The sequence below is a fragment of the Arvicola amphibius genome, chromosome 4 (genome assembly GCF_903992535.2).
Source record: "Arvicola amphibius chromosome 4, mArvAmp1.2, whole genome shotgun sequence".
Classification (NCBI taxonomy): domain Eukaryota; kingdom Metazoa; phylum Chordata; class Mammalia; order Rodentia; family Cricetidae; genus Arvicola; species Arvicola amphibius.
In genome coordinates this window covers 42,820,275-42,845,366 of record NC_052050.1, presented here as the reverse complement: position 1 = coordinate 42,845,366, position 25,092 = coordinate 42,820,275, and the positions used below count along the sequence as shown (strand labels likewise).

Genomic DNA, 25,092 nt, shown 5'->3' with positions numbered 1-25,092 from the left:
GGGACGCCGCCCCGCCGCGGGTCGGGCCCTGTGTCAGCAGCCGAGCGGGCGCTCGGGCGGGACATGGCTGGCTGTGTGGCCCGACGGGCCCTGGCCGTGGGCAGCCGCTGGTGGTCTCGGTCGCTGGCCACGGCCCGAGGGTCGAGGCCGCTGTGTGCGGTCGGTGGAGCAGGGGCCCTTCCGCCGGTGGCCTCAGCGACGACGCGAAGGCATCTGTCGTCCCGGTGAGGGACGGAGCCAGGGGATCAGGGAGCCGGGCCCAGAATTTGGGGAGCATTTTCCTAGCCACTAAGGAGACCAGAAGGCCCGACTGTCTGTGGGCAGCCGGAGTGTCAAAAGAGAAAGGATTCCGAGCAGGGAGCCGACATGCGCTGCTTGGGACATGTGCCAGGAGCAGAGAATGGAGCACGGCCCAGGGCCCTGGCGTGCAGGGCACTCTGAGGGAGAACAAGTAACGTTTCTTCAGCGAATCCTGCCTCCCTTGCTGGGGTCCGCAGCACCTTTAGTGGGATGCCATTTAATACAACTACAGGGATTTGACTTTGATCCCCAGTCCTTATTGGCTCATGGCTTCTCCCAAAAAGATGCTATTACGTGGGAAACAAGTAGATTTAAGTGTCTACCTTTGTGGGTACCTAGGTTTCCGTGTGACCTTGGGGAAACTTGATTTTGCCCACGTGACTTGGGAAAGAGGATTCGAGGCTTGGGAATGGTGTAAACAAAGCCTTTTAGGGACCAGGCAGGACAGATCGAGTTGGTTATGAAGTCAACATTTCCAAAATAAAATCACAGTGCTTTGATGGGCCCACAGAAAAATTAGTCCTATTTAAAAAGATGGAACTAACCTGATAGTGGCTGAGGGAGGTATTTGCTATATTTAAGACTTAAATAATTCTGGGGTGAGGAGCACTATGTCGAGAGACAGCAGTAGTAAGTGTGCTGTATGCTGTACCTTCGGCAATCTAGAGATGTTAAGTCCTGAGGTCAGCGGAAAGACGGTTACAGTTTAGAGGGTAGATGGATGTGTAGAATTGGGACAGTTATGCTTTGTACCCAGAGATTGGCCCAGAACTTGTGATCCTCCAGCCTCAGCCTCAAGAGCCCTGAGATTACAGACGTGGGGAACCATATTCATTCAGAACAATTTTTCAGAGTAGCAAATGACAGGTTTATTGAGTGCACTGCAAGGAGGAGTGGGTAAGAGCAGAAAGAGAACGGCTTGCCTCAGAACAACCGCTTTGTGAGCACTTCTTACCCACTAGGCATTGCTCTTGGAACAAATAGTTTCTCATGGACACAAGGCGAGGACACCAGTGACTGAAGTGCAGAACTGGAAGGACATTTGTTAAAATGCTGTGGGAGGCCGGGGTGGGAGTGGGTGAAGATGTACATTTCAACAGGATGTGCAGGCATGACCTTGGGCATGCTAAGTGAAGACAGGAGAAAGTGAATTAGGAGTAGTTAGATTTGACACTGGGAGACTGGGAAGTCTTCACCAAGTAGAGGGAGGCCCATGGCTGAGTCTTAGAGGAGGAAAGGCAGAATTCTTGGCCATCTCTGCTGTCATTGCCCTGGCCCCTCCAAACACCGGCTCCTCTCCTCAGTAGGCGAGGGTTTTTGTTTGTTTGTTTTGTTTCTCCTGATGGAGAAGGACTGTTACCTTCTTAGCATTTTATTTGCTTATTCTTTTCCTTACCAACCAGAAACCGTGCAGAGGGCAAGGTGTTGGAGACAGTTGGTGTGTTTGAGGTGCCAAAACAGAACGGAAAATATGACACTGGGCAGGTAGGTATGTGCTGGGTCAGCTCCCGTTTTCATGGACTATTCTGTTTCGGGATTGATCCATATTTGGCCACAGTACTGAATCTCAGTGCTATTTCTTTTCGTTCCACATCCCCTTCCCCATAGTGCTAGAGACGGATGCTGTATTGCTGAGCTGAACCCTCAAGCTTCTGTCTGTCTTCATGTTTGGTGGTAGACCAAGTTCATAAGTCTTGGTTTTGTTTTGAGGCAGGGTCTTCTATATAGTTTCGTTTAGCCTTGAATTCATTCTATAATCCTGGCTGACCTTGAACTTGTAATCTTATTTCCTTAATTTACAGAATTCTGGGGCTATAGATGTATGAGTTTTTACAATGACTTAATGTGTGTGAGAGAGAGCGAGCACGTGCCCATGCCTGGAGATCAAAGGACAGCTTGTGGAGAGTGGTTCTTTCCTCCCACCATTTGGGGCTCTGATCAGACTCAGGTCATTAGGTTTGCTGGCAATTGCCTTTACCCAGTGAACCATCTAATTGACCCAAAAGATCTTTCACATTTATTTATTTAGTGTGCCTGGGTGTTGGTGCATGTGCACACCTTGTATGTATTGGAATTACAAGCTTTTTAAAGAGGAGGTATCTTGTTGGGGAAGCTGACCAGTCCCTTGTCTGAGGGTCGTGACCCCTCTGGGGCTAAAAATACCTTTAAAAGATCTGTGTTTGTTTGTTTTGTCCTCTTTGTTTTCCTGGGCTCCTCGCTGGAACCTTGGCTTTTGTAAGTTCCTTTTTTCTCTCCTTTATTAAAGCTGAATATTATATATTAAAGCTAGTCTGGTTAATCATAATTACCAATCGACCACGCCCCTTCAGTGTCTGGAGATAGGTGTACAGTAGCATCTCATCCCATTGCTCCAGAAGCAGGAGCAGAAAGAACACTTCAATTTTTTTTTTTTTTTTTTGATTTTTTCGAGACAGGGTTTCCGTGTAGTTTCTAGAGCCTGTCCTGGACCTAGCTCTTGTAGACCAGGCTGGTCTCGAACTCACAGAGATCCTCCTGCCTCTGCCTCCCGAGTGCTGGGATTAAAGGCGTGCGCCACCACCGCCCGGCTAGAACACTTCAATTTTGAGGTCAATAAGAGTCTAGTGATATGGCGCATTGGTAAAGGCACTTGCTGAGGAAGCCTGGAAGTAAAAGTGGAGGAGAGAACCCATTCCACAGAGTCATCCTTTGGCCTCCACACACCATGGCACTTGTACACATTTACAGCTTCCCAAAGTAATAATAACAACTATTACTTAAAAAGATCCTTGTTAAAAATACAAATCAGGGGCCTGGAGAGATGGCTGAGCAGTTAAAAGCACTGGCTGTTTTTCCAGAGGACCTGGGTTCTATTCCTGACATCCACATGGCAGCTTACAACTGTCTATAATACCAATTCCAGGGTATCTGACACTCTCATACAGATATACATGAGGCAAAACACCAGTGCATAAATAAAAAGAAAATATTAAAAATAAAATACAAATAAGGCTAGGGATGTTGTTTAGTTTAGAGTGCCTTGCTTGCTTGAAGCCTTGGTTTCCATTCTCCTACAGCACAGACTGAATGTGGTGGCTTACTCCTGTGAGCCTAACACTTGGGATGTGGAGGTGGGAGGATCAGGACTTTGAGGTCATTCTTAGCTACCTAGCAAGACTGGCATACAAAAATTCAAAACCCTCTGAAGCAAAAGGCCATTGTAAGTAATGGAAGCTATATATTTATCTGTATGCCTAAAACTGACCAGGTGTTAAGCTGTAGTGTTCTTTCTATCCTAGAGTTCACAGGTCCAGGACATTGACAGAGATATGGTCAGTAGGGGCTGGAGAGATAGTCTAGTGGGTAAGAGCGCTTACTGTTTTTCCAGAGGACCTGCCTACAGTTCCTGCTCCAGGGGATTCAGTGTCTCTGACTTCCTTGGGTCCCTGCACTCACATGTGCATACCCACATGCTGATAAATACACACAATTAAAAGTAAAATAAATCTTTAAAAAAGACAAAGAAAGAGAGCCAGTGACTGTATACTGGACTAAGAGGAGGGTCAAGGAAAGTTCCCTAAAGGCCAAAGGTGAGTGGGGTCACCCAGGGATGAGGTATGAGCATACTGCAGTTTAGGTTAAGTGCAGAGTTTGCAGGGAAAGCTGGCAAGATTGTGCTACAGTTGCCTGCAACCATGCTACTTTATGGTCATGTCCCACCTGGATGGATTTGCTGGACTACAGGCTCAGTGAGCTCTCTTTTTCTTTCCAGCTGTTCCTTCATAGCGTTTTTGGCTACCGAGGGGTTGTCCTGTTTCCCTGGCAGGCCAGACTATATGACCGGGATGTGGCTTCTGCAGCTCCAGAAAAGTAAGTTTCCCTGTCATGTCTTATGGTGTCCTTGGGTGGCCTGACTTGTGGCAGACAGACTTGGGGCTTCAGGGGTGAAAACAGCATCCTTTTGGGCTTTAGAAATAACCCCAACCATGGCTGTGTAGTGGTGACGCACACCTTTAATCCCAGCACTCAGGAGGCAGAGGCTAGTGGCTCTCTGAGTTTGAGATCATAGTAAATTAAGTTCCAGGATAGCCAGGCCTACACAGAGAAACCCTGTTTTAAAAAACAAAAACAACAATCCCAACCAGGCATAGTAGTGTACACTTTTAATTCCAGCTCTCAGGAGGCAGAGGCAGGAGGATCTCTGTGAGTTCAAGGCCAGCCTGGTCTACATAGTGAGTTCCAGGACTGCCGGGGCTATGTAGAGAGACCCTGTTTCAAAAAGCAAACAAAATAAATAACCCCAGAGTATTTTTCTGGCACTCATAACCATGGAGAAAAAAGTGCTTAGTACTAATTATGTAGAGTCTCTTTCGGCCTCCCAAAATGGGCTCCTAATCCCAGCACTCGGGAGGCAGAGGCAGGCGGATCTCTGAGTTCGAGGCCAGCCTGGTCTACAAGAGCTAGCTCCAGGACAGGCTCTAGAAACTACAGGGAAACCCTGTCTCGAAAAACAAAAAAACAAAAAACAGAAAAAACAAAACAAACAAACAAACAAAAAACCAAAATGGGCTCCTACTGCTCTTTTTTTATTACTTATTTGTTTATTTATTTTTGGTTTTTGAGACAGAGTTGCCCTGTGTAGCTCTGGCTGTCCTGGAACTTTCTGTGTAGAACAGGCTGGCCTTGAATTCACAGAGATCAACCTGCCTCTGCCTTCCAAGTACTTTAAAGGTGTGTGCCACCACTGCTTAGCAAGATTTTATTTTTATATAATGTATATGAGTGTTCTGCCTGTGTGCATGTCTGTGCACCACATTCATGCAGTACTCCTGGAGGCCAAAAGAGGGTGTAGGATATATTAAAAAAAGAAGGAAGTGCCACTGAATGATCCTAGAGCACCCTGGGGTGGGAGAAGCACAGGGTCCTTGTGCCCTTGGGGACTCAGGTAGCAATTGGATTCTTTTGTGATGACCCTCCTGTAGGAGGTGCTCGGGGAGTGGTAACTGCATGGGCTCAGTAGGGTCTATTGTTTGCTATCACTGGGGAGAGGCTAGCTAGAGGTGGTGTTGAGCAGGTGCTAACCTGACCTGTGCCAAGGCCCTTCCAGTCATGAACCAGCCCATTTAGGAGAGGAGGTGGTTAGCTGAGCCAGGTACAGCTTCCACTTCTCTGTGGTGATCTTGGCTTCTTCTACCCCACAGAGCAGAGAACCCTGCTGGCCATGGCTCTAAGGAGGTGAAAGGCAAAACTCACACTTACTATCAGGTGCTGATTGATGCCCGGGACTGCCCACATATAGTAAGTAAGCAAGTGCCTGGGCCTGGGGTCCTCTCCTTGGGAGAGGTTTTCACTCATTTGGGGACAAAGAGGGCTCAGACAGAGCTCAGGTCAGCTCTGGGCCTCAAAGCCGCAAAACTGGGTAGTGGCCAAGAAACCTTTAAATCACCTTCTGCTTTAGTCTCAGAGATCTCAGACAGAAGCTGTGACCTTCTTGGCTAACCACGATGACAGCCGGGCCCTCTATGCCATCCCAGGTGAGGAGTTATCATGCAAATGGTACCTGAGGAGCAAATGGTACCTGGTGTGTCCCAGGGAGCAGGATCTAATGTCCTGTCATCTGCATGGAGGGATCATGGTACCGAGAGCTGTAGTGCCAGGGTCACCTACCTTGGGCAAGGTCAGAAGTTTTTCCTCTCTGTCTCACTCCTCCGCTCTGTGAGTCTTACCAGCTCTGCCTTTCCGTGCCAGGCTTGGACTATGTCAGCCATGAAGACATCCTCCCCTACACCTCCACGGATCAGGTTCCCATCCAACATGAGCTCTTTGAAAGATTTCTTCTCTATGACCAGACAAAAGGTAATTGCTTAGGAAGGAAATCAGGAAGGGAGGGCCGTTTCTTCAAGCAGAGTGTCAGAAATAACTGGCAGTTAGATCTAGTCCCATATCCCTTCTCAATTTCTCCTCTCCTGTGTGCTTGGTGGCTACTGTTTCCTTACACCAGTAGAAACAGGCTGGTGATGAGAAGCAGTTCACAATTTCTAGGTAATAGCAACTAGAAGTCTGAAAACCAGGGCCCATGGCCACACTCCTCAGAACATAATCTCAGTAGCAGCTCTGCACCTTCTTCCTGTCTTTTTGAGACAGGGTTTCTCTGTCACTTTGGAGCCTGTCCTGGAACTAGCTCTTATAGACCAGGATGGCCTTGAACTCACAGAGATCCGCTTGCCTCTGCCTTCCAAGTGCTGGGATTATTAGCACCATGCTCTAACCAACTGAGCTAACGGGCCAGACCCAAGTGCTGGGATTAAAGGTGTGTGCCACCACCGCCCGGCCCTTCTTCCAGTCTTGCTTTTGCTGTATGTATTGTCTCGTTCCTTTGGGTATAACTGGGAAGGGGTTTCTGGGAGACAGTCAGAGAGCGAGTACTGTGCCTAGGTCTCTGGTCTGCACTACCCTGTTGTCTCTTCTAGCACCCCCTTTTGTGGCTCGAGAAACACTACGGGCCTGGCAAGAGAAGAATCACCCCTGGCTAGAGCTCTCTGATGTCCACCGGGAAACAACTGAGAACATCCGTGTCACAGTCATCCCTTTCTATATGGGCATGAGGGTATGTGCTAGCCTGGGCTTCTTCCTGCCAGGCTAGGCCCCAGATTCTGTGTGATATCCCTGATGTGCCTGTTGGGATGGGGGTGGGAGTGTATCTGACCCCAAACCCTGCTCATGGTTCTGCTGTCAAGTGCTCATGTGTGGCGTGTGGTTGAGTAACCTCTTGATAATGGCCCACACCATGACTTAGAGCAGAAAACCCACAGACCAGGAAGTAGTCCTCCAAGTCAGCTCCTCATTCTCCTTTCTGGTAGAGGAACTCTTTCTTGTGAAAAATATATATACATATACTTGCCTAAACCAATGTGGGCTGATTATCACACTTTGTGTTTAGTAGCCAAATATTTATTGATCCATGTCTTGCCTCACTTCAAGCTAGGTCTGCAGATACAAGTATACAGAAAACTTCTGCCTGTTAGGACTCAGGCATAGGGGGTATCAGCATCCATCAAAGAATGGCCATAAGAGGGCTGGAGGGAGGATGACAGGGGCCCAGGTGGCAGTGATGGGGTCAGGGTTGTCAGGGAGGCTGGTGAAAACAGAGCCCTGTAATGGATTTCTCTAGGCATCCAATATGTTGGTTTTAACAGGATTGGAGAGGGGGCAGAGCAGGAAGGATGCGGGAGGCTGTTGACCATAGTTCTATCACATTTGCCATTGGCTCCCAGACATTCACAGCTTGATCAGTCTCTGCCGCTTTCCAGGAATACTTCATTTGAGATGTGTTGATTGGAACAGACTTAGTCTCATCCTCAAACCTTTTCCCCCTCCAGGAAGCCCAGAATTCCCACGTCTATTGGGTGAGTGTCTCCCTTGGCAAGAGCTCAGGAAGGGCCTGGGGGAGGTGTGGAGGCACAGTGTTTGCCTCTTGGCCAGGGTGGATGTAAAAGTAGGTGTCAGCTTTTGTTGCTTTTTACTCTGTGGAATTCTGGATGGGATGGCCTAAGGGTTACCATTTGCCTCACAGTGGCGCTACTGTATACGCTTGGAGAACTTGGACAGTGATGTGGTACAGCTTCGGGAGCGGCACTGGCGGATATTCAGTCTCTCGGGCACCTTGGAGACAGTTCGAGGACGAGGGGTCGTGGGCAGGGTGAGCATCATTGGGCCACTATGGCCTAGCTGCTAGTCCTGTTAGCAGCCCTGGAAACTTCGGGTATGTTTTCTTCCTCTCTGGTTATGGACAGAGTGACACCCTGGGTTCTCTGTGGCTAAAAGTCTTACAACAGCCCTGTGGGGTAGCTTGTCTGTAACCTGTTTCACAGACGAAGAGTGAGACTTAGAAGCTAATTAATAAGGGACATGGGATGTAGCTCAGTAGAGTGCCTGCCTGGCATCATGAATTTGATTAACTGAGCATGGTTTTATGTGCCTATAATCTTAGCACTTGGAGAGTTTAGGGTCATCATTGACTGCCTGGGATACACGAATCCCTGTCTTGAAACACATATCTCTGGAAACCTGGTCCTCTACAAGAGTTCTTTAACTGCTGGGCTCTCTTTCGGCCCCAAAGCTCATGGACTTACTCTTGAGCAGCATGTCTTATTAGTCTTCCCACCATACTCCAATGCCTGAGGTCATACTGGGGGCTTTGTGCATGTTAGGCCAACACTCTAGCTAAATCATACCCAGATGTCATGCCTTTTAAAACCCTGAATTTGTGGGAAATAGAGTCAGAAGGATCAGAATTTGAGGCTATATTTGGGTTACATAGAAAGTTTGAGGTCAGCCTGGATACATGAGACCCTGTTGGGGGAAAAAAAATAAGGCTGATAAGATGGGTCAGTGCTTGCTGCCAAGCCTGCTGATCTGAGTTTGATCCCTGAAACTCATACAGTGCAAGGTATGCACTGACTCCTTCAAGTTATCTTCTGACTTCCACACATAAGACAAGTTACACACACACACACACACACACACACACACACACACACACACACACACACACACAATCCCCACTCCCCCTAACAAACAAAATCACTCTGATTTTGGGACATGTACCACCTATGTTATGTCTCTTTTTGGATTCATCTATCTAGTGTTTCTTTCTTTTTTCTTTTTTTTTGGTTTTTCGAGACAGGGTTTCTCTGTGGCTTTGGAGCCTGTCCTGGAACTAGCTCTTGTAGACCAGGCTGGCCTCGAACTCACAGAGATCCATCTGCCTCTGCCTCCCGAGTGCTGGGATTAAAGGCGTGCACCACCACTGCCCGGCTATCTAGTGTTTCTTAAAGAGATTTGATTTTATGTTTCCTGCCTATCCTACCCTGTCTCTTGAGAGATTAAGTCACAAATGGTACTAGTGTCATCCAGCACTACTTAGAAGACACTTGGGAAAGTGGGGTGAGAAGTCAGTAGGGTTTGGACTGGGTATGTGATGCACACTTATAATCTAGTACCCAGAATTTGAGGCAGTATTATTGTGGGCTTGAGGCCAAGTACCTCAAGTATGGTATGTCTTTAAAATCAAATCAATCAATCAATCAATCAATCAATAAAATTCTAAGTAGGGCTTGCCTTCAAATTCCAGCCATATACTCATATACTATATAACTTTGGGGCATTTTTTCCCTCCCTCCCTCCCTCCCTCCCTCCCTCCCTCCCTCCCTCCCTCCCTCCCTCCCTCTCTCCCTCTCTTCTTTCCTTTTCAAATTTTGGAGACAGAGTTTCTCTTTGTAATAGTCCTGGCTGTACTGGAACTCACTTTGTAGACCAGGCTGGGCTCACGCTCCGCCTTCCTCTGCCTTCCTAGTGCTGGGATCAAAAGTGGGTGCCGTCATGCCTGGCTTGGGCAAATATGTAACCCAAACCCAAATCTGTTTCTTGCTGAATCACACATAGTACTTAAACTATAAACTCATTTTTTAAATGTTTTATTATTTATTATATATACACTATTCTGCCTGCACGTACACCCGCAGGCCAGAAGAGGACATCAGATCTCATTACAGATGGTTGTGAGCCACCATGTGGTTGCTGGGAATTGAACTCAGGACCTTTGGAAGAGCAGTCAGTGATCTTAACCTCTGAGCCATCTCTCCAGCCCCACACATAGTACTTAATAGTCACCAAGAGAATAAAATCTGCAGGCACAGGCATGCTGTTGTGTCTGGCAGTTGTTCATGTGAGTGAATGCAGGGAGAGATGTAGTAAGAGAATCTGCCTAGCATCCTTCCCTCAGTGCCCCCAGTTTGTTTTTCCTAGAGATAGATTAAGAAGCCACTGCCCTTAATGTAGGAGGAAGTACTGAAAGATGGTCATTGTAGGAGTATCTGCTCTTGTGGTTGCTTGGGTGGAAGGAGGCATCCAGTTAGTATTTGGCAACCCCAGAGTTGAGGGAATGTGTTTCTGGGGCTTGGTTTGACCAATTTCACCTGAATTCTTATAGGAACCAGTGTTATCCAAGGAGCAGCCTGCATTCCAGTATAGCAGCCATGTCTCCCTGCAAGCTTCCAGTGGGCACATGTGGTGAGTGTATCCTCTAGAGTATATGTTGCTCAGCTTCACACACAGCTGCTAGTTAGAAACGTGAAAGCTGGAGGTGGGTGTAGTAGTTGTATACCTGTAATCACAGCACTTGGGAGAACCCTGAGCAAGCCGAGCTTGTGGACAGTTCAGTGAGGTCCTGAGGTGAGCACAAATCAGTGTTACTCACTGCTGTCTGGATTTCATGGCTATCAGTTCCTTACAATTTTTAGGTTAAGGAAATGGTTCCAAGACTTGACTGTACTGTAGTTGGGTTCCCCCACTTAATCTCAAGTACAAATGGGCTGCTCATATAGTACATATCCAAGTGACAGAATCTGAATAGCTGTGCTTTTATGTGTGGCCACATGGGGCTCTTGGATCTTCGGTTATCCTGTCATGAGCTAGGCAGATGACAACCCCAATCTTTCTTATCCAGCTGTGGCTCTGGATCAGAGGACATGGGTGTACACAGATCAAGAGGGCTTTCATTTCAGCCCTTTCTCCTTCTAAAGCAGCTTCTCTAATCCTTAGGGGCACATTTCGTTTTGAGAGACCTGATGGCTCCCACTTTGATGTCCGGATCCCACCCTTCTCCTTGGAAAGCAATAAAGACGAGAAGACACCACCCTCAGGCCTTCACTGGTAGGCCAGTTGAGGTCCTCAAGTGCTCAGGTTGGGCCCTCTGAACAGCTCTTAACACATAATTGCTGCAGAACTCTAAATCTCTCCCTATTAGGGCCAAGTGGGCCTCTTTTGGGATTGTTTTTGGAGGGGGATTATAACTTTTCTTGGAAGACCCACATAAGACTCCTCCAAGGTTGGCCCCTGCCCACACCATGTTCCAGCAAAACTGTCAGGGAACTGTGTTCAGTTGTCACAGGTCGTCTGGAATGTGAGGTGTGGTCAATAAACCAGTGCTCACTTGGCCATGCTGGCCATTTTATCCCCAGGGTCTCAGGCTCCCTTGTTGGCCCTCTGGTAACTCTTGGTTGCTTTCAAGTCTCTTCTAGGGAGCCTCTGCTAGTGTGTCTTCCTCAGAGGCTGGGCATCTCCTGGGGACACTGGCTGATAGTGGGCTGTGCTGGACTAAGTTCTCAGTCTCTTCTTTACCCTCTGCCCAGTACAGAAGAGGCCAGTAGGCCAGCATGTAGGGTTCAAGTAGCCTGACTGTAAACACTGATTAGCCACCAGCACCTCTGGCTTCACAAGGCCTGGAGAAGGGTGAGGCAAAACCAGTCAGGTTTCTTGGAGCTGTGGGCTTCTGAGCATTGAGCAAAAGTCTGTCAGGCATCCAGACCACAAGTGCAGGAATTCAGCCAAGAAGCAGCTTAAGTTATGGACAGTGACCAAGCCAAGCCACTTTCCGAGCTTCTGTCAGATCAATGGGAGGGAGAACTGGGCTGCACTTTGGAGCAGTTCTCAGGATTCCTTCACCCCTGTAGTCACTGTTAAGAGGTCCTTTCATTCTTGCATTAAATCTGTTCCAGTCCTTGTGAATATTGTTCTTACTCTTCCACCAGGGGGAGTGTGGGTTTGTAGGACAACCGATGAATGAATCTTGTGACCTCCCTATAATACAAGGTCATGGAGGGAACAGATACAAGAACTGAGTCCACAGCTGTGAGCTGGCCAGGCTCTACTCACTGGAAACATGACTCAGCACCATTGCAGTGTAACACAATTTTATTAGAAGTTAGTGTTTACCTGTCACTTAGGGTAAGCAATCAAGGATTGCAGGTACGCAGTAAAAGACACATTCTCTCATGGCGGAACCTGTGCTACTCTTCAGGCAGACCAGTCACACCCACCCCAGTTCAGCAAAGCCCAGTAGCTGCTTGGTGTTTGGTAACAGCTCCCAGTTTGACCTTCATCCGTACTTTGTATTTATTCCTCCTGGGCTGATTGTGATCGAAAAACTCATCCTGCCAAGAGCTACTGTAGGACTAGGAGTGTGAAATCCCACAAAGTCCAAGCAAAGAAGCTCAATCACTTTGGTGTTAGTGTTTACTTTAAACCAAGATATTTTCAGTAAAAGATGAATGGCCAGCCCTGGACTCTTGCTACTGTTCTTCCTTAGGCCCAAGGACTAGACACCACTGAACTCCTGAGGATATGATCGTCAAAGCACCAAGTAGAGGCTAAAAGGGATGTGGAGGTCAAGGAACAAACTAGAAATATGCAGCAGGGAGTCAGGAGTCTGAATGTTAAAGGGCTTCTTGGGGACAGCTGAGAAAATAGATTAGTGGCCTCATGCTACAACATTCCAAAGTCTGTGGGAAAGCCTCAAAGCCAAAGCCTAAATTTGCCCCTCCCCCCCAAAAAAATGGATTGTCATCTTCCTTCCAGTGCAGTCTGAAGAACCAGTAGCTGCTGGTCGCCAGGCGCCTGACCTGAACAGCTTAAAGCTCTTTCTACAGTCAAGACACGTCAAAGGCCTGATTACCAAGTCACACTTCCCCTGCTCTATCATGTCAGGTCAGGGCCTTATGAGAGCCCAACCCTGGGCCTGGCATCTGCCCATAGGCTCTGAGAGGTGAGCTATGTGCAGCCATTTGGCAATTATAAGAGTGATCAAGGGAAGGGATGGAGTTGACAACCTATGTTTCTTGTGAGCACTGTTGAGGGCCACACTTTGCCAGGCTTGCAAACAGCTCCCTCCAGTGACATTTTCTCTGGAAAGAATCCAGTTAAGAGGGCCAAGACCAGCAAAGAAGGGGAGGAAAACCAAAGCCCAGAGGATAGTTCACATCCAGTCTAGACCTTGCTACCTCCATGGTCAGGTGACCCAAAAGAAATAAAGGCCTTTCAAAATGCTTAAGTCACCCTGGCTACTTGGAGACTCATCACTAAACAGAACCACCACCCACAGCCAGAACATAAACTGGGATATGACATTAGGAGCTGGGCATGGCCAAACCTGGGCCAAATCTGTGGGCATTGCTGGCAGCATGGGGATCCAAGAGTTTGTGGTCTTTAGCTGATGGCTCCATAGCCTTCTGCTGCAGCTTATGTTTCTGGCCTACATCATAGCTTTTGTCTTTATGGTCTGTGGGGACAGCATGTCTTAGAGCTGAACATATGCAAGTATGAGACCCAAACAAAACAATTATGTTAGGTCTGAGTCAGTGATGTGACCCCACAGGGAGTGAGGTATCTTCTCCCATAGGGTGCTATTAAAACCACAGCCTCAACTTGGGCATCTTTCCCCTCCTGGTATTCTTTGGGCTGGCCAGTCAGGTTGACAAAGCCAGAGCTAGTCAGTTTACTTTTTTCCTGAGACAGAGTCTCTCTTTGTAGCCCAGGATAGCCTGGAACTTTAACTACATTGCACAGACTGCTCTCGAACCTATGATCCTCCTGTCTTAGCCTCTGAGTGCTGGCATCATAGCATCTGCCAGCACACCTGGCTATTAACTGCTTCTTTATCTCTTCCCTCAGAGTCTGCAAGAGGGGATTTAGTGTCAGAAAAAGCTCTGGATCAAGGCAGATATACTCCTGAATGACGATATACAAAGTGCTTTAAAGATGGGCCCTAGAAGCTGGGCGGTGGTGGTGCACACCTTTAATCCCAGCACTCAGGAGGCAGAGGCAGGCGGATCTCTGTGAGTTCAAGGCCAGCCTGGTCCACAAGAGCTAGTTCCGGGACAGGCTCTAAAGCTACAGAGAAAACCTGTCTCAAACAAACAAACAAAAAAAAAAAAACCAGTAACAACAACAAAAAAGGATGGGTCCTAGGGCCTTGAAAAAGTGTAGTGTAGTATGTATGTGTCCGCCTAGGTGGGGTCCTGGCATCCTGCAGGGGTAACAAATGCTTAGTCCTAGGTTCTCCCTCACCAGACTAGAAACTAGTCATTTCCTAGGTGCTCTGTGTGTGTGTGTGGCAGTACTGGGGATTGAACCCAGGGCCTCATTCATACTAGATAAGTATTCTACCACTAAGCTATGCCACTAGCCCAACTCTTTAAAACTTTACATTGAGGCAACATCTTGCTAAATTATCTAGGCTAGCCTATAACTTGTTATGCTGCCTCAGCCTCTCCATAGCTGGCATTATAGGCAAGGTCACCATGTTAACATCTAGATTTAAAAACAAACAAAAAAATAAGGCAATACCTATGCTTAAAACCTTAGGAAAAAAGAAGGCTGCCCTTTCTGTTCAAACTTGAATCCTGCAGCACCAGAAGCCTCCCTTCCTGTAGAACAGAGATGTTCCCATGGACCTCAGCTGAGGAACTGAAGGAGCTCTTCAGCAGAGGAAAGGCGCACTCGGCCAAGGGCCTGGGGAATGTTCTCAGCAGGAGGTGGAAGTCAGTGCCCTCACCCTGGAGAAGTAGCTCCCTGTCAGACAGGAAGTGGGGTGGCACCTAGAAGTGATGGAGGAGGAGGACCAGGTAAGACAATGTGGCCTTTCCTCTGCCAGGCTCCCTGACCTACCAAGCAGGGCCTGGCACTGCTACACTCTAGAACAGGCTCCCAGCTAACAGGAGCAGCATAGGTGGCCAATGGGGCATGTTCCACAGGACAGCAGACATGACTTCGTGCTCTGACTTCCTAAGGGTCTCATTAGTCTCGATGAGTAGACTGGTGGCCAAGTTGCCGGTCATCATAAGTACTATAGCGCTTGACGTGAATGCGGCGGACTCGGTCCCGCAGTTCAAAGGTATCTTCATCTTCACTGGGGGAAGCCTGGCTGCGGCTCCGGCTTGTGGCCTCCAGCAAGGAATTGTCAGGGACTCGAGGGGTCTCATAGAGTAGGACGTTGAGTGTCTCCTCGTAGATTCGGGCCTCTGGGAATTCCACCTGGGGAGAAGGGGACAAGATGGAGTCTTGGAAGTCAGGCTGTCCTATCTGTCACCCACCCACACAAATAAATGTAGGAATGAAGAAGGAGCTCTGATAAGCAGTTCTGTTGCTTTTCTAGTCCAGCAAGCCCATTCCTAGGATCAGTGTGGAAGAGATCAGGGAAGAGATCAGGCTCCCACAATCCTAGCAATCCTAGCAAACTTGTCACACTGAGCTGCTGTGCATTCCTCTCCAGCTGGGCCCGTCTAATAGCTGGGGTGTGAGGGTTAGAGGGGTACACAGAAGAAGGAAGAGAGCACCTAGATAGAAGACAGGCACTGCCACCTCTGCTGTGACTCAGGCCCTGAATCCTGACTGACTCCACTGTCAAGTCATGTCGCCCTCATACACACCCACTGCCAGACAGGCCCTCAGGACAGTCCTCAGCAGACCACTCGGCCTCAGGCGATGAGACAGTCTGGGGCTAAGGTTCTTGCATCTGGGTGCTTGAGCCCTTCTTTTCCTTCACTTCCCAGATAATCTGCATGGTATTCCACCCAGTAAAACCCTGCTGTTTCCAAGTCTATACTCCAGGGAGGACACCTGCTGGCTCTGCAGAAAGGGAGGAGGAGCTGAGTCTATGTAAATTGTCCCTACCAAGTAATTCATACAGCTAATTATAGTGGACTATACCTGTAACCCTAGTAGTCCTAGGGGGCTGAGGCAGGAGGAATGCCATGTGTCTGTGGCTAACTTAGATTATGTAGCAAGCGCTAGCCTGAGCTTCACTAACCCTGTTTCAAAAAGAAAAAGGAAACAAGGTGCCTTGTGTTCATCTGGCACTGTGATGCCATCCATGGGCTCAGGAGCCAGCTGACTGGGAACTCCCTGCTGGCCTGGCTGCTAGAGCAGGGCTGCGGTGGAAAGCTGCACCCTTGCCATGAACTGGCTACACTCAGACTCATCCCCGCGTCTCTAAGCAGGAAAAACAGACCGATGTGGCTGAAATGGCTCCACAAAGTCAGATAACTGAGAAGTGGTGGGACCAGAACTACAACTTGAGTTGTGACAGCTCCAAAGACCTGGTCCTTCCAGGACACCAGAAAGTTCCTTGCTGGTCAGTGGGCTTCTTTCTCAGAGCTGGTAACAGTTTCTGACCCTCCCCTTTGTTCTGGCTCTGTCCTACCTGGCAGCACCATACCATTATTGGGAAAGTTGTTACTGTGGGAAGGGTGCATTGGGGCAAGAGCGGTTCTCCACCCTGGAGTCTGTGGGATCTGTCTGCTAGCAGAGGAAAGCCCATACCTTGGTCTGCTTCTTCTCTGTGGCATACACGATGGAGGTACAGCAAACCTCTGCCAGCTTGCGACCCTGGCCATAGAAAGACCAGCAGCAAATTTCATCACCAATCACGTCCTTGATGAAGAGCACGCGACCATTGAAGCGCAGAGACAGCTTGTCGAACAGTTCAATGTTTTTCAGTAGGTGATCATCAGAATTGCTGGAAAACCACAAGGGCCAGCAAGCCTGAAATGAGGTTCCAGCACGAGGGAGGGCTTTTGGAACATTCTGAGTTCTCCCCTCCCCCCGCCCCTATCATGCTAAAATGAAGACATGGCAGAGGAACAGGGAGGCAGAGAGGAACCTGTAGGGCTTGGGGCCTGTGAGGGAAAGAGAGGGGTGGAACTGGCTCTCAGTTACAGCAGAGAGCCCTGAGGGAAAGAAGTGATGACCCCTCCTGAAGCCTCGGAGAAAGGGCCCCTCGCTGCTACTTGCTAGTCAGGGTCCTTTTGCTGTGGGGTGATGCAGTGTCCACAGGGGACCAGGAGACTAAAGCTGAGCCTGGGTCTACCTAACCATGGTTTGTTATGTGGACATGGTCAAGGAGCACAGGCCTCAGGAGGACTCAGCTCATGACTTCCTAGCACCCCTCTTCACCCACTAAGACAGTGGGGACGGAAATCCCTGGCATGCTCCTGTTACGACACATTACAGGCATGTTTCACGTTTTATCATTTACATCCCAACCAGGCCATGTAACAAATCCCAAATGTCTCTGTCCCGAGTTTCATTCTATGCCTGTTCATTGCCCTTAGGAAAGGTGGATTCAACCCAGCCCCAGGTTGTGTGTGTCAGGAATCTGTGAAGTCCCTTGAGCCTATTGCCCAGAACCGGCTCTGGCTGCTCAGCCTTTTAGTTGTCTCTGCCGCCCTCCCCAGCCCTAGCAGAGACGCCTGCCGTACCTGGTGTATGAGTACTTGTTATTGCTCCTGTTGTACAGCAGCTTCACCACAGGCTGTGAGGGAAGAGAGAGTAAGGGCTGGGCCAGGAGCCTGGTGTCCCCAGGCCCAGGCCCGCAGAGTGCCCAGTACCTTTGTGGAGGATTCGATGAGCCTGTCCTCCTCTCTCAGGGAGGTGATGATGGGGATGTTGCACACAGGCTTGTAGGAGTCTTTCTTGTCCTGGTAACACAGCAGAAAGCTGCTTTTAGAATCTTACACTAACCAGGTACCTCCCTAGGCCTTCAGCCACTGCCACCCCCTGCCTGGTGAGAAGGTACCAGGCAGATCATGACGTTTTTGGTAATAGGTAACTGCTAGCCAGCAAGCAAATCCCCACTGCCAAAAGTCTCAAGCTTAGCTAGCTAAGCGAATGAACTAAAGGCAAAGCCTATTTGTGCTGCCAAGCAGTGTGCTGGGTCTGGGCAGTACCCCATTGTTCTGAGTTTGGACTCCACAAACTCATTTCCACCACAGCTTTCCAGGATCCAAACCTAATGTCCCCAGAGAGACAATTCCCGACTTGCTAAGCCAACCACCTCTTCCCATACCTGCAGGGCAGTCTGGCACATATTCACTAGCCCTTGAATGAGGTAATACTTTGCTTCAGCCATCAATTCCTGGATTTCTTGCCGGTTTTGTGGGAGGGTAATGGTGTCATCTCGGAGGTAATTCAAGATGGTGCCAAAATGCTTTCCACATCTGTCTATGAGGATCCAGCCTAGGAATTTGGAGGGATCCAAAAGGATTACTGTTAGCCTCCAGCTGTGTCCGATGCAGCAGAGGCCACCTGAGAGAGGCAGCAGGCAGCAGGCAGCAGGCAGCAGGCAGCAGGCAGCAGGGAAAGAAGCTCCAGTAGAGTGCAGAGTGCAGAGCCCAGGCCAGGGGTGCACGCAGACTCCAGGCCTCAGGTCTGTGCTGCTCTTTCCTATCCCGAGTCCAGGAACTCATGCGCTCCTGAGAGTGGAGGACTGAATGTCTAGGCTTGGGGGTACTCAGGTCACCCTGGTAATACAGAATCCACCAGTCTCTGCCTTTGCCCACTGCCCAGGCTCTACTGTGTTTATGACAATCTTACTTATTTGGGTACATATACATACATCATCCTTTTGTTTTTAGCCCTAGCTGTCCTCTAACTCACAGACATCTGCCTGCCTCTGCCTCCCAAGTGCCGGGATTTAAAGGCATGTTTGACCATGCCTGGCCCATAGGTCAGCGTTTGAAAGAGGGTCTTTAGGGTCTTGCTAAACTGTCTGTGTTAGCCTCAGATTTGAGATTGACTTGTCTCAACCTCCTGAGTGCTGAGATTACGAGCATGTGCCAGCATTTCTGGATTCTATGGGGGGGGAGGGGAGGCAACTTTTTTTTTTTTTTTCTTGAGACAAAGTTTCATGTAGCCTAGGCTGGCCTCAAACTTGCTATGTAGTAGAGGCTGGTTTCAAATTTCTGATCTTCCTGTCCTCATCTCCAAGTGCTAGGGTTACAAATGTGTGTCACCATACCTAGCCTGAATGTTAAATTTTAAGTATAGTCTTTTTCCTCTGGATGATATATGAACATACAGCATTCTATGTACAATTTCAAGGAATTCTGAAGCTCTATTAAGACCTGTAAGAAGTGAAGAGGAAAAGATACAGATTCTAGATCTGTGGAGCTCAAGCCCTGCCCTGATGTCATCTCAGGATGCCCCTTCCTTCCCTCCCCTGCCCAGCATGCCCGGATACCATGTCTCACCTTCCTTGTCGGTCAACACCTCCATGCGCCCACTGAACATGGCCTTGAGCATCGTGTCGTGCCGGGTGAGGGCCCGCACTGTGGTGTAGTACAGGGAGCCACCCACATTAAGCTGCACGTACTTGTTGCCCAGCCTGCCGCCCTTGAAGCCACTCAGCTTGGGCTTGGCCCCTGAGGCTGGGCACAGACAGGTGTCCCCTGACATCTCCCGCTGCAGGTAGATCACCACACGGCAGGAGGTAGGCTTGGAAGGCTCTGCCGTGGTGGAAGTGGTCACGAATGAGTGGCCCACAGAGGCCAGGACCTCATACTCTCAGTGCTGTAAGTAAGAGGCAGAGAGAACACGGGAGTCAGCAGGGCAGAGCTCACAAGGGGACAGCAGGAGGAACTCTGACACAGTTTACTTACTAGATAAGCCCAAACACTCCCGCGCAGAGGCCAAGCTCCCGGGTGTGCTGGTTAGTGTTGTCAAGTCGACACAAGTTAGAGTCATTTGGGAAGAGAACCTGAACTGAGAAAATGCCTCTAGCATATTGGCCGGGAGGCAAGCCTGCGGGGGCATTTTCTTGATTAATGATTGATGGGGCGGGCAGTGCCATTCCTGGGCAGGTGGTCCTGGGTGGTATAAGAGAGCAGGCTGGGCAAGCCAGTTAACAGCATTCCTCTATGGGCTCTGCTTCAGTTCCTAGCTCAGGTTCCTATCACCAGTTCCTTCGCCAGCTTCCCTCAGTGAAGAACTGGGACCTGGGATCTGTAAGCAAAATATAAACTCTTTCCTCCCCAAGTTGCTTTTGGTCACAGCATTTTATCACAGCAACAGAAAGCAAACTAGGACACTGGGCAACCGCAAAAATGACCCCGTGCTCTTGGTCCTCTCTCACAGGTGGGAGCATAAACTCCTCCATGCTCAGCTCTGCTTCGGGTTGCCAGACGAACAGGTCACCTTGGGATCCACTATACTGACTCCAGAAAATGTTTTACCAATATTCCCAGGATTCCAGACTTCCAGACTAACCAACTGGGAATCTAGCCAGCCTAGGAGTTTCCCCAGAGTCAGAGGGACAGGATGCATTTCCTGTCTCAGGAGTAGCCCACTCCAGGACTCAGGTTAGCACCAGCTAAAGGAAGCCTGGATCTGGGAATAACATGAGTGTGGTTCTAAGAGAGGTTGGAGAGGGTTAGCTTTGGAGGCAGCCAGCCAGGGAGCTTGGCAGGGGCTACCTGAGTTCCCACGGGGTTTCCTGACCTTCCCCTTTCTTGGCATTAGCCTTGCCCCAAGTTCCTGTAATTGTCACCATTTTTCAAGGCAGAACACAGGATGACTACTTTGTTGTTTTTTCCTGAGAGCCTTATCTCTCTTCTTTTCCTTTCCACCAAGAATGGGGAGAACAGATATGATGATGACCCTAAAAATGATCAAGGAATATGGAAAGAAAAACTAATAGTTCAGCCATCAGAGAAATGATTAAAGGAAAAGTTGGTTCATCTTCCATTCTGTTCAGGCTTGCATTCTGTTTTTGTTGTTGTGACCTATATTCTAAATTCTAAACCTGTAGACTCTGAATTTAAAAAAAAATGAGTCCTAGATGGATATGATGGCACATGCCTTTAATCCCAGCACTCTGGCGCCAGTTGATGGTGGCGCACACCTTTAATCCCAGCACTCAGGAGGCAGAGGCAGGCAGATCTCTGTCAGCTCGAGACCAGCCTGGCCTACAAGAGCTAGTTCCAGGTCAGGCACCAATGCTACAGAGAAACCTGGTCTCAAAAGACTCACCCCCCCCCAAAAAAAAAAAAACTCAGCAGAGACAAGAGACTCTCTGTGAGTTCCAGACCAGCCAGATCTATGGAGGGAGTTTCAGGACAGCTAGGACTACAGAGAGACCTTATATCAAAACAAACAACAACAAAACCCTCAAACAAACAAAATTACATCTTTACAGAACAGGACAGGTACAGACTTACTGCGGTTATCATTCCCAGTGTAACAACTAGTTGTATACATATAGATACAACTACGTGTATCATACTTCATGCATTTACATAGTATTAGGTATTTTAAATAATCCAGAGATGATAGAAGAAATTCAGGAGGATGTGCATAGATTATATGTAAATATAACAACTCTTAATGTAAGGGACTTGAGCATCCTCATATTTGGTATTTGAGATAATTGTATTATAATGACAGATTTTTTGAAGCAGGGTCTCTCTATTACATACCTCTGATTGCTCTAGAACTCGGCATATAAACTAGGCTGACCTCAAACTCACAGAGATCCACCTGCCTCTGCCTCCCTAGTGCTGGGATTAAATGTGTGTGCCAAAACCCCCGGCTATAATGTTTTGGCTTATCCAAACTATCGCTAACCAGGCCAAGGGTGGTGGTTCACACCTACAATCCAGTACTTGGAAGGCTGAGGCAGTCTGAACTACAGTGACCCAGTCTCGAGGGAAAAAAAGAGTAAGTTGTAGCTTAATGTAGTACGCCTTTCTAGCATGTATTAGCTCTGGGTTTGATTCCCAGCAGCATATAAACTAAATATGATAGCTCTTGCCTGTAATCCAGATATAGGCCAATGGAGGCAGAAAGACCACGAGTTTCTCAGCTGCCTAGAGAGTTTGGGACCAGTCTGGGTTATAAGAGACTCTGCCTCAAAAACAAACAAAACCCCAAATATTATGTACTGTGAGGTACAGAGGTATACACCTGTAATACCAGCAAGCACTCGGGATTTCAAGTCCAAGCCCTGCCTTGAATACAGAGTGAGACAGAAGCCGACCTGGGCCAAATAGTAGGATCTCCGTCTTTAAAAAAACAAAAAGAAAGCTGGGCAGTGGTGGTGGCACACGCCTTTAATCCCAGCACTCGTGAGGCAGAGGCAGGCGGATCTCTGAGTTCGAGGCCAGCCTGGTCTACAGAGTAAGTTCCAGGATAGCCAGGACTCTTACATAGAGAAACCCTGGCTCAAAACAACAACAACAACAACAAAAAAAACCACACCCCCAAAAACAAAACAAAAAAACAAAAAACCAAACAAACAAGAAACCAAAAAAAAACAAAAAACAAAAAACAATATAGCAATAATAAAAAAAAACCCACACACACTGATAAGATGGTTCAGCTGTTATGAGCACCAGCTGCTCTTCCAGAGAACCTGGGTACAATTTCCAGGCCCACATAGCAGCTCACAGCCATCTCATACACCAGTTCCAGGGGATCGATCGGATGCCAAATTATGGCCTGTATGGGCACTGCACACATGGTATACAGATAGCATGCAGGCAAAACACCCATACACATAAAGTTAAAAAAATTAAAAATAAATTAAAAAATGATATCCATTCACCAAAGAAAAAAGTATCATTGCTAAATTCACTGCATGCTTAGTATGTAGCAGAGAATATTCTAGGCATTGGGTATATATTTTATCTTATTTAATTCACTTCACAATAAAACTATTTGGTACCTGTTACTTAAGCAGTAGGAACCATATAAAGACAGTGTCCTTGCTTCAGGTAGTTCAAGGAACTCTACATCCCCAGCCCAACCAGACTTTAAAAATAGTAATAAAGTTATCATTTACTATGCTCTTACTGTGTCAGGCACTGGAAATAGAAAAGAACAAATATAGAAGAGTCCTGCCCTCATGGAACTCACACTAGAGTAGAAGACAAGATGGGCATAATGGTGCATGCCTTTAATCCTAGTACTTAGAAGTTCCGGGCTAGCCTGGGGTATGTAGTGATTTCCAGGGCTGCCAAGGCTATGTAGAGAAACCATGTCTCAAACAAAAAATACAAACCAGAAGACAGACTATAAACAAGGGAACAGAGAAGCAGATGACTGATGGAACTGAGAATACAAGAATGGCATGAGAATTATCAGGCGTGAGACCAAGGGAGGATGGCATTTCAGCTAAGGCCTGAAAGTATGTTCTGAGAGCAAGTGCAAAGTTCCTATGTGAAGCGAGGTTTAGAGGCTGAAGGGATGGCTCACTGGCAAGGACGTGTACTGCCCTTGCAGAAGACCCAGGTACAGTTCCCAGCACCCACATCAATAGGCTTACAGTAATCTGTAACTCCTGTCTTCTGGCCTTTGCTGCCGGCTACATGCACATACACACACTCAGGCACACACGTGTACATTTAAATTTTTAAAAATGAAACAAGTTTTATGGAGCTGGAGAGATGGATCAGCAGTTAAGAGCACTGGCGGCCTCCTGGAATACCTATGTTCAATTCACAACACTCATAAACTGGCTCACAGTGGTCTCTAACTCCAGTTCTAGAGGATCCGATGCCCTCTTCTGGTCTTTGTGGGCACCAGTCATAACACGCAGGCAAAGCTACCACACACACAAACTGCTGAAAAGGAACAAGTTTTAGGAACAGTAGTGACATCGTGGCTGAGGTTCAGCTAAGGGAGAAGGGGGAAGGCAGTCTGATGGAAAGCCAGGGAAAGCACGTGCTACATGACCACAAAGAGCTGAGTTTTCTGTGAATTAAAATATACTTTGGGAACTGACTGGAAGGCTTTAAGCAGGGAAGTGATATGATCTGATTTATTTATAGTTTCCAAGAACAACCTGATGCTGTGTAGGACTGCAAAGGTGCATGAGGGGAAGTGGAGAGATCAGAGGAAGTAGTGGTCCAGGCACGAGATGATGAAGACATGGATCACAGAAGCAAGGCTGGAGACAGAAACAAAAATCCCAAAGTGGAATCGACCTCTTTAAATGCTAGAACACTCAGTGGATTACTGCTACCCTTCATGTCTTCCAGGTGAAACCCAGGATGCTGTTCCTCAAACGAGAATGACACACTGTTAAGTATTCAACACATCAGCTTGTTAGACGAAAACTGTTTGGGAAAAGATTCTGGATTGGGAGTGGGGCTGTGTGATGTAGCACATCCTTCTGGTGGCTTATCTGCTTCTCTGATAGAATATGAATGAAATAAGGTCCAGAAGACTAACAATAAGTGACACCAGCATGCTAGAATGGTAAGCAATCGCCCTACCTCAAAGCAAAAATAACCCTTTAACAAGTTTTAGCAAGTTCCTCACGTTTTGTGTTCAATCCCTATTTCCCCGGAATCAAAGGAAGCACATATATACACACGTTCTACCAAATCAAAGAAACTCAATGACTAGGCTTGCCAACTGAAGAAATCAAATCCGGAGCTAATCTATTCTTTTCCCACAAAGCAGCCACTTTTGAGTCCTGGGTGACGTCAGATCAAATTCCACCAGACCAAGAGTCCAGTGGCAGGTGACGCCCTAGAAAGAAATTTCTGCGAGGATGAAGTTTCCACCGATAGCCTCAGTGCTCTTCCCTCGGGACTTCGTTAGGGACCTGCACGTGTCTCTACGGGAACCTCAAGAGAAGCAAAACAGAACAAAGGGCAAACGATCGCGGTAGTGCGGACTTGGGGTCCTAAAGGAAGGACACGATGGACAGAGAGAGGGTGGGAAGGCTGATTTTGGCTAGAAAGGTCAGAAATCGTGGGAGCGACGCTTAGGCTTCACCCAAAGAGTCCCTAGTGGAAATGAAGAGATAGCCCACCTCTCTCATGGCAGTGCAGGGTGCTCTCCCGCCACACCCCTCCTCTTCTGAGAAACTGAGATTCGTGGTCCCAAGAGAGGACCTGAACTCCATCCCGCGCGCCGTTCTGTGCCTTTTGCCCAGGACCCGGCAGAGTCTGTTCTTTCCCGCTGCACCCACACGTCTGGTACTCACCGTCCGCGAGGACGCCCCTTCTCTCAGCCGAGTGGCGAGCGGACTCGGAGCCGCCTCTGGCCTGTGGCTGCCTGCAATCTCGGCTGTGAGCTCACATCCTGCGCCCGCCGACTCCGGACCTACAACCCAGCCCTACAGCTCGGGAAATATACTACAAGGCCCAGCATGCACAGCGCGCGAGTAGGCGGTGGAGTCGGGAATCCCGC

General features: G+C 48.3%; 2 protein-coding genes across 2 annotated transcripts; one reads left to right on the top strand and one right to left on the bottom strand.

The window, feature by feature from the left end:
- Positions 1-5: 5 nt before the first annotated feature.
- On the top strand, positions 6-11,847 carry Poldip2 (DNA polymerase delta interacting protein 2). Its single transcript, XM_038325314.1, has 11 exons — positions 6-224; positions 1,704-1,785; positions 4,052-4,149; positions 5,481-5,577; positions 5,738-5,813; positions 6,028-6,135; positions 6,750-6,886; positions 7,659-7,685; positions 7,853-7,978; positions 10,271-10,350; positions 10,882-11,847. Exons 1-11 carry the CDS (start codon positions 64-66, stop codon positions 10,994-10,996), a joined length of 1,107 nt encoding a protein of 368 aa, XP_038181242.1. The 5' UTR covers positions 6-63; the 3' UTR covers positions 10,997-11,847.
- Positions 11,848-12,015: 168 nt separating this feature from the next.
- Tnfaip1 (TNF alpha induced protein 1) lies at positions 12,016-25,021 on the bottom strand. The gene is made up of 7 exons (XM_038325315.1): positions 24,887-25,021; positions 19,146-19,464; positions 17,963-18,132; positions 17,505-17,594; positions 17,376-17,428; positions 16,438-16,633; positions 12,016-15,150 (listed from the first exon to the last, which is right to left on the bottom strand). The coding sequence occupies exons 2-7, from the start codon at positions 19,348-19,350 to the stop codon at positions 14,914-14,916; spliced, it is 951 nt and encodes a 316-aa protein (XP_038181243.1). The 5' UTR covers positions 19,351-19,464; positions 24,887-25,021; the 3' UTR covers positions 12,016-14,913.
- Positions 25,022-25,092: the final 71 nt, after the last annotated feature.

Coding starts and splice junctions, on each gene's coding strand:
- Poldip2 (XM_038325314.1), top strand. CDS start 64: ATGGCTGGCTGTGTGGCCCGACGGGCCCTGGCCGTGGGCAGCCGCTGG. Junction 7,686..7,852: donor AGAATTCCCACGTCTATTGG/GTGAGTGTCTCC, acceptor TTTGCCTCACAG/TGGCGCTACTGTATACGCTT. Junction 7,979..10,270: donor GACGAGGGGTCGTGGGCAGG/GTGAGCATCATT, acceptor GAATTCTTATAG/GAACCAGTGTTATCCAAGGA.
- Tnfaip1 (XM_038325315.1), bottom strand. CDS start 19,350: ATGTCAGGGGACACCTGTCTGTGCCCAGCCTCAGGGGCCAAGCCCAAG. Junction 18,133..19,145: donor GGTGTTGACCGACAAGGAAG/GTGAGACATGGT, acceptor CCAAATTCCTAG/GCTGGATCCTCATAGACAGA. Junction 15,151..16,437: donor CAGAGAAGAAGCAGACCAAG/GTATGGGCTTTC, acceptor CCTTCTCCCCAG/GTGGAATTCCCAGAGGCCCG.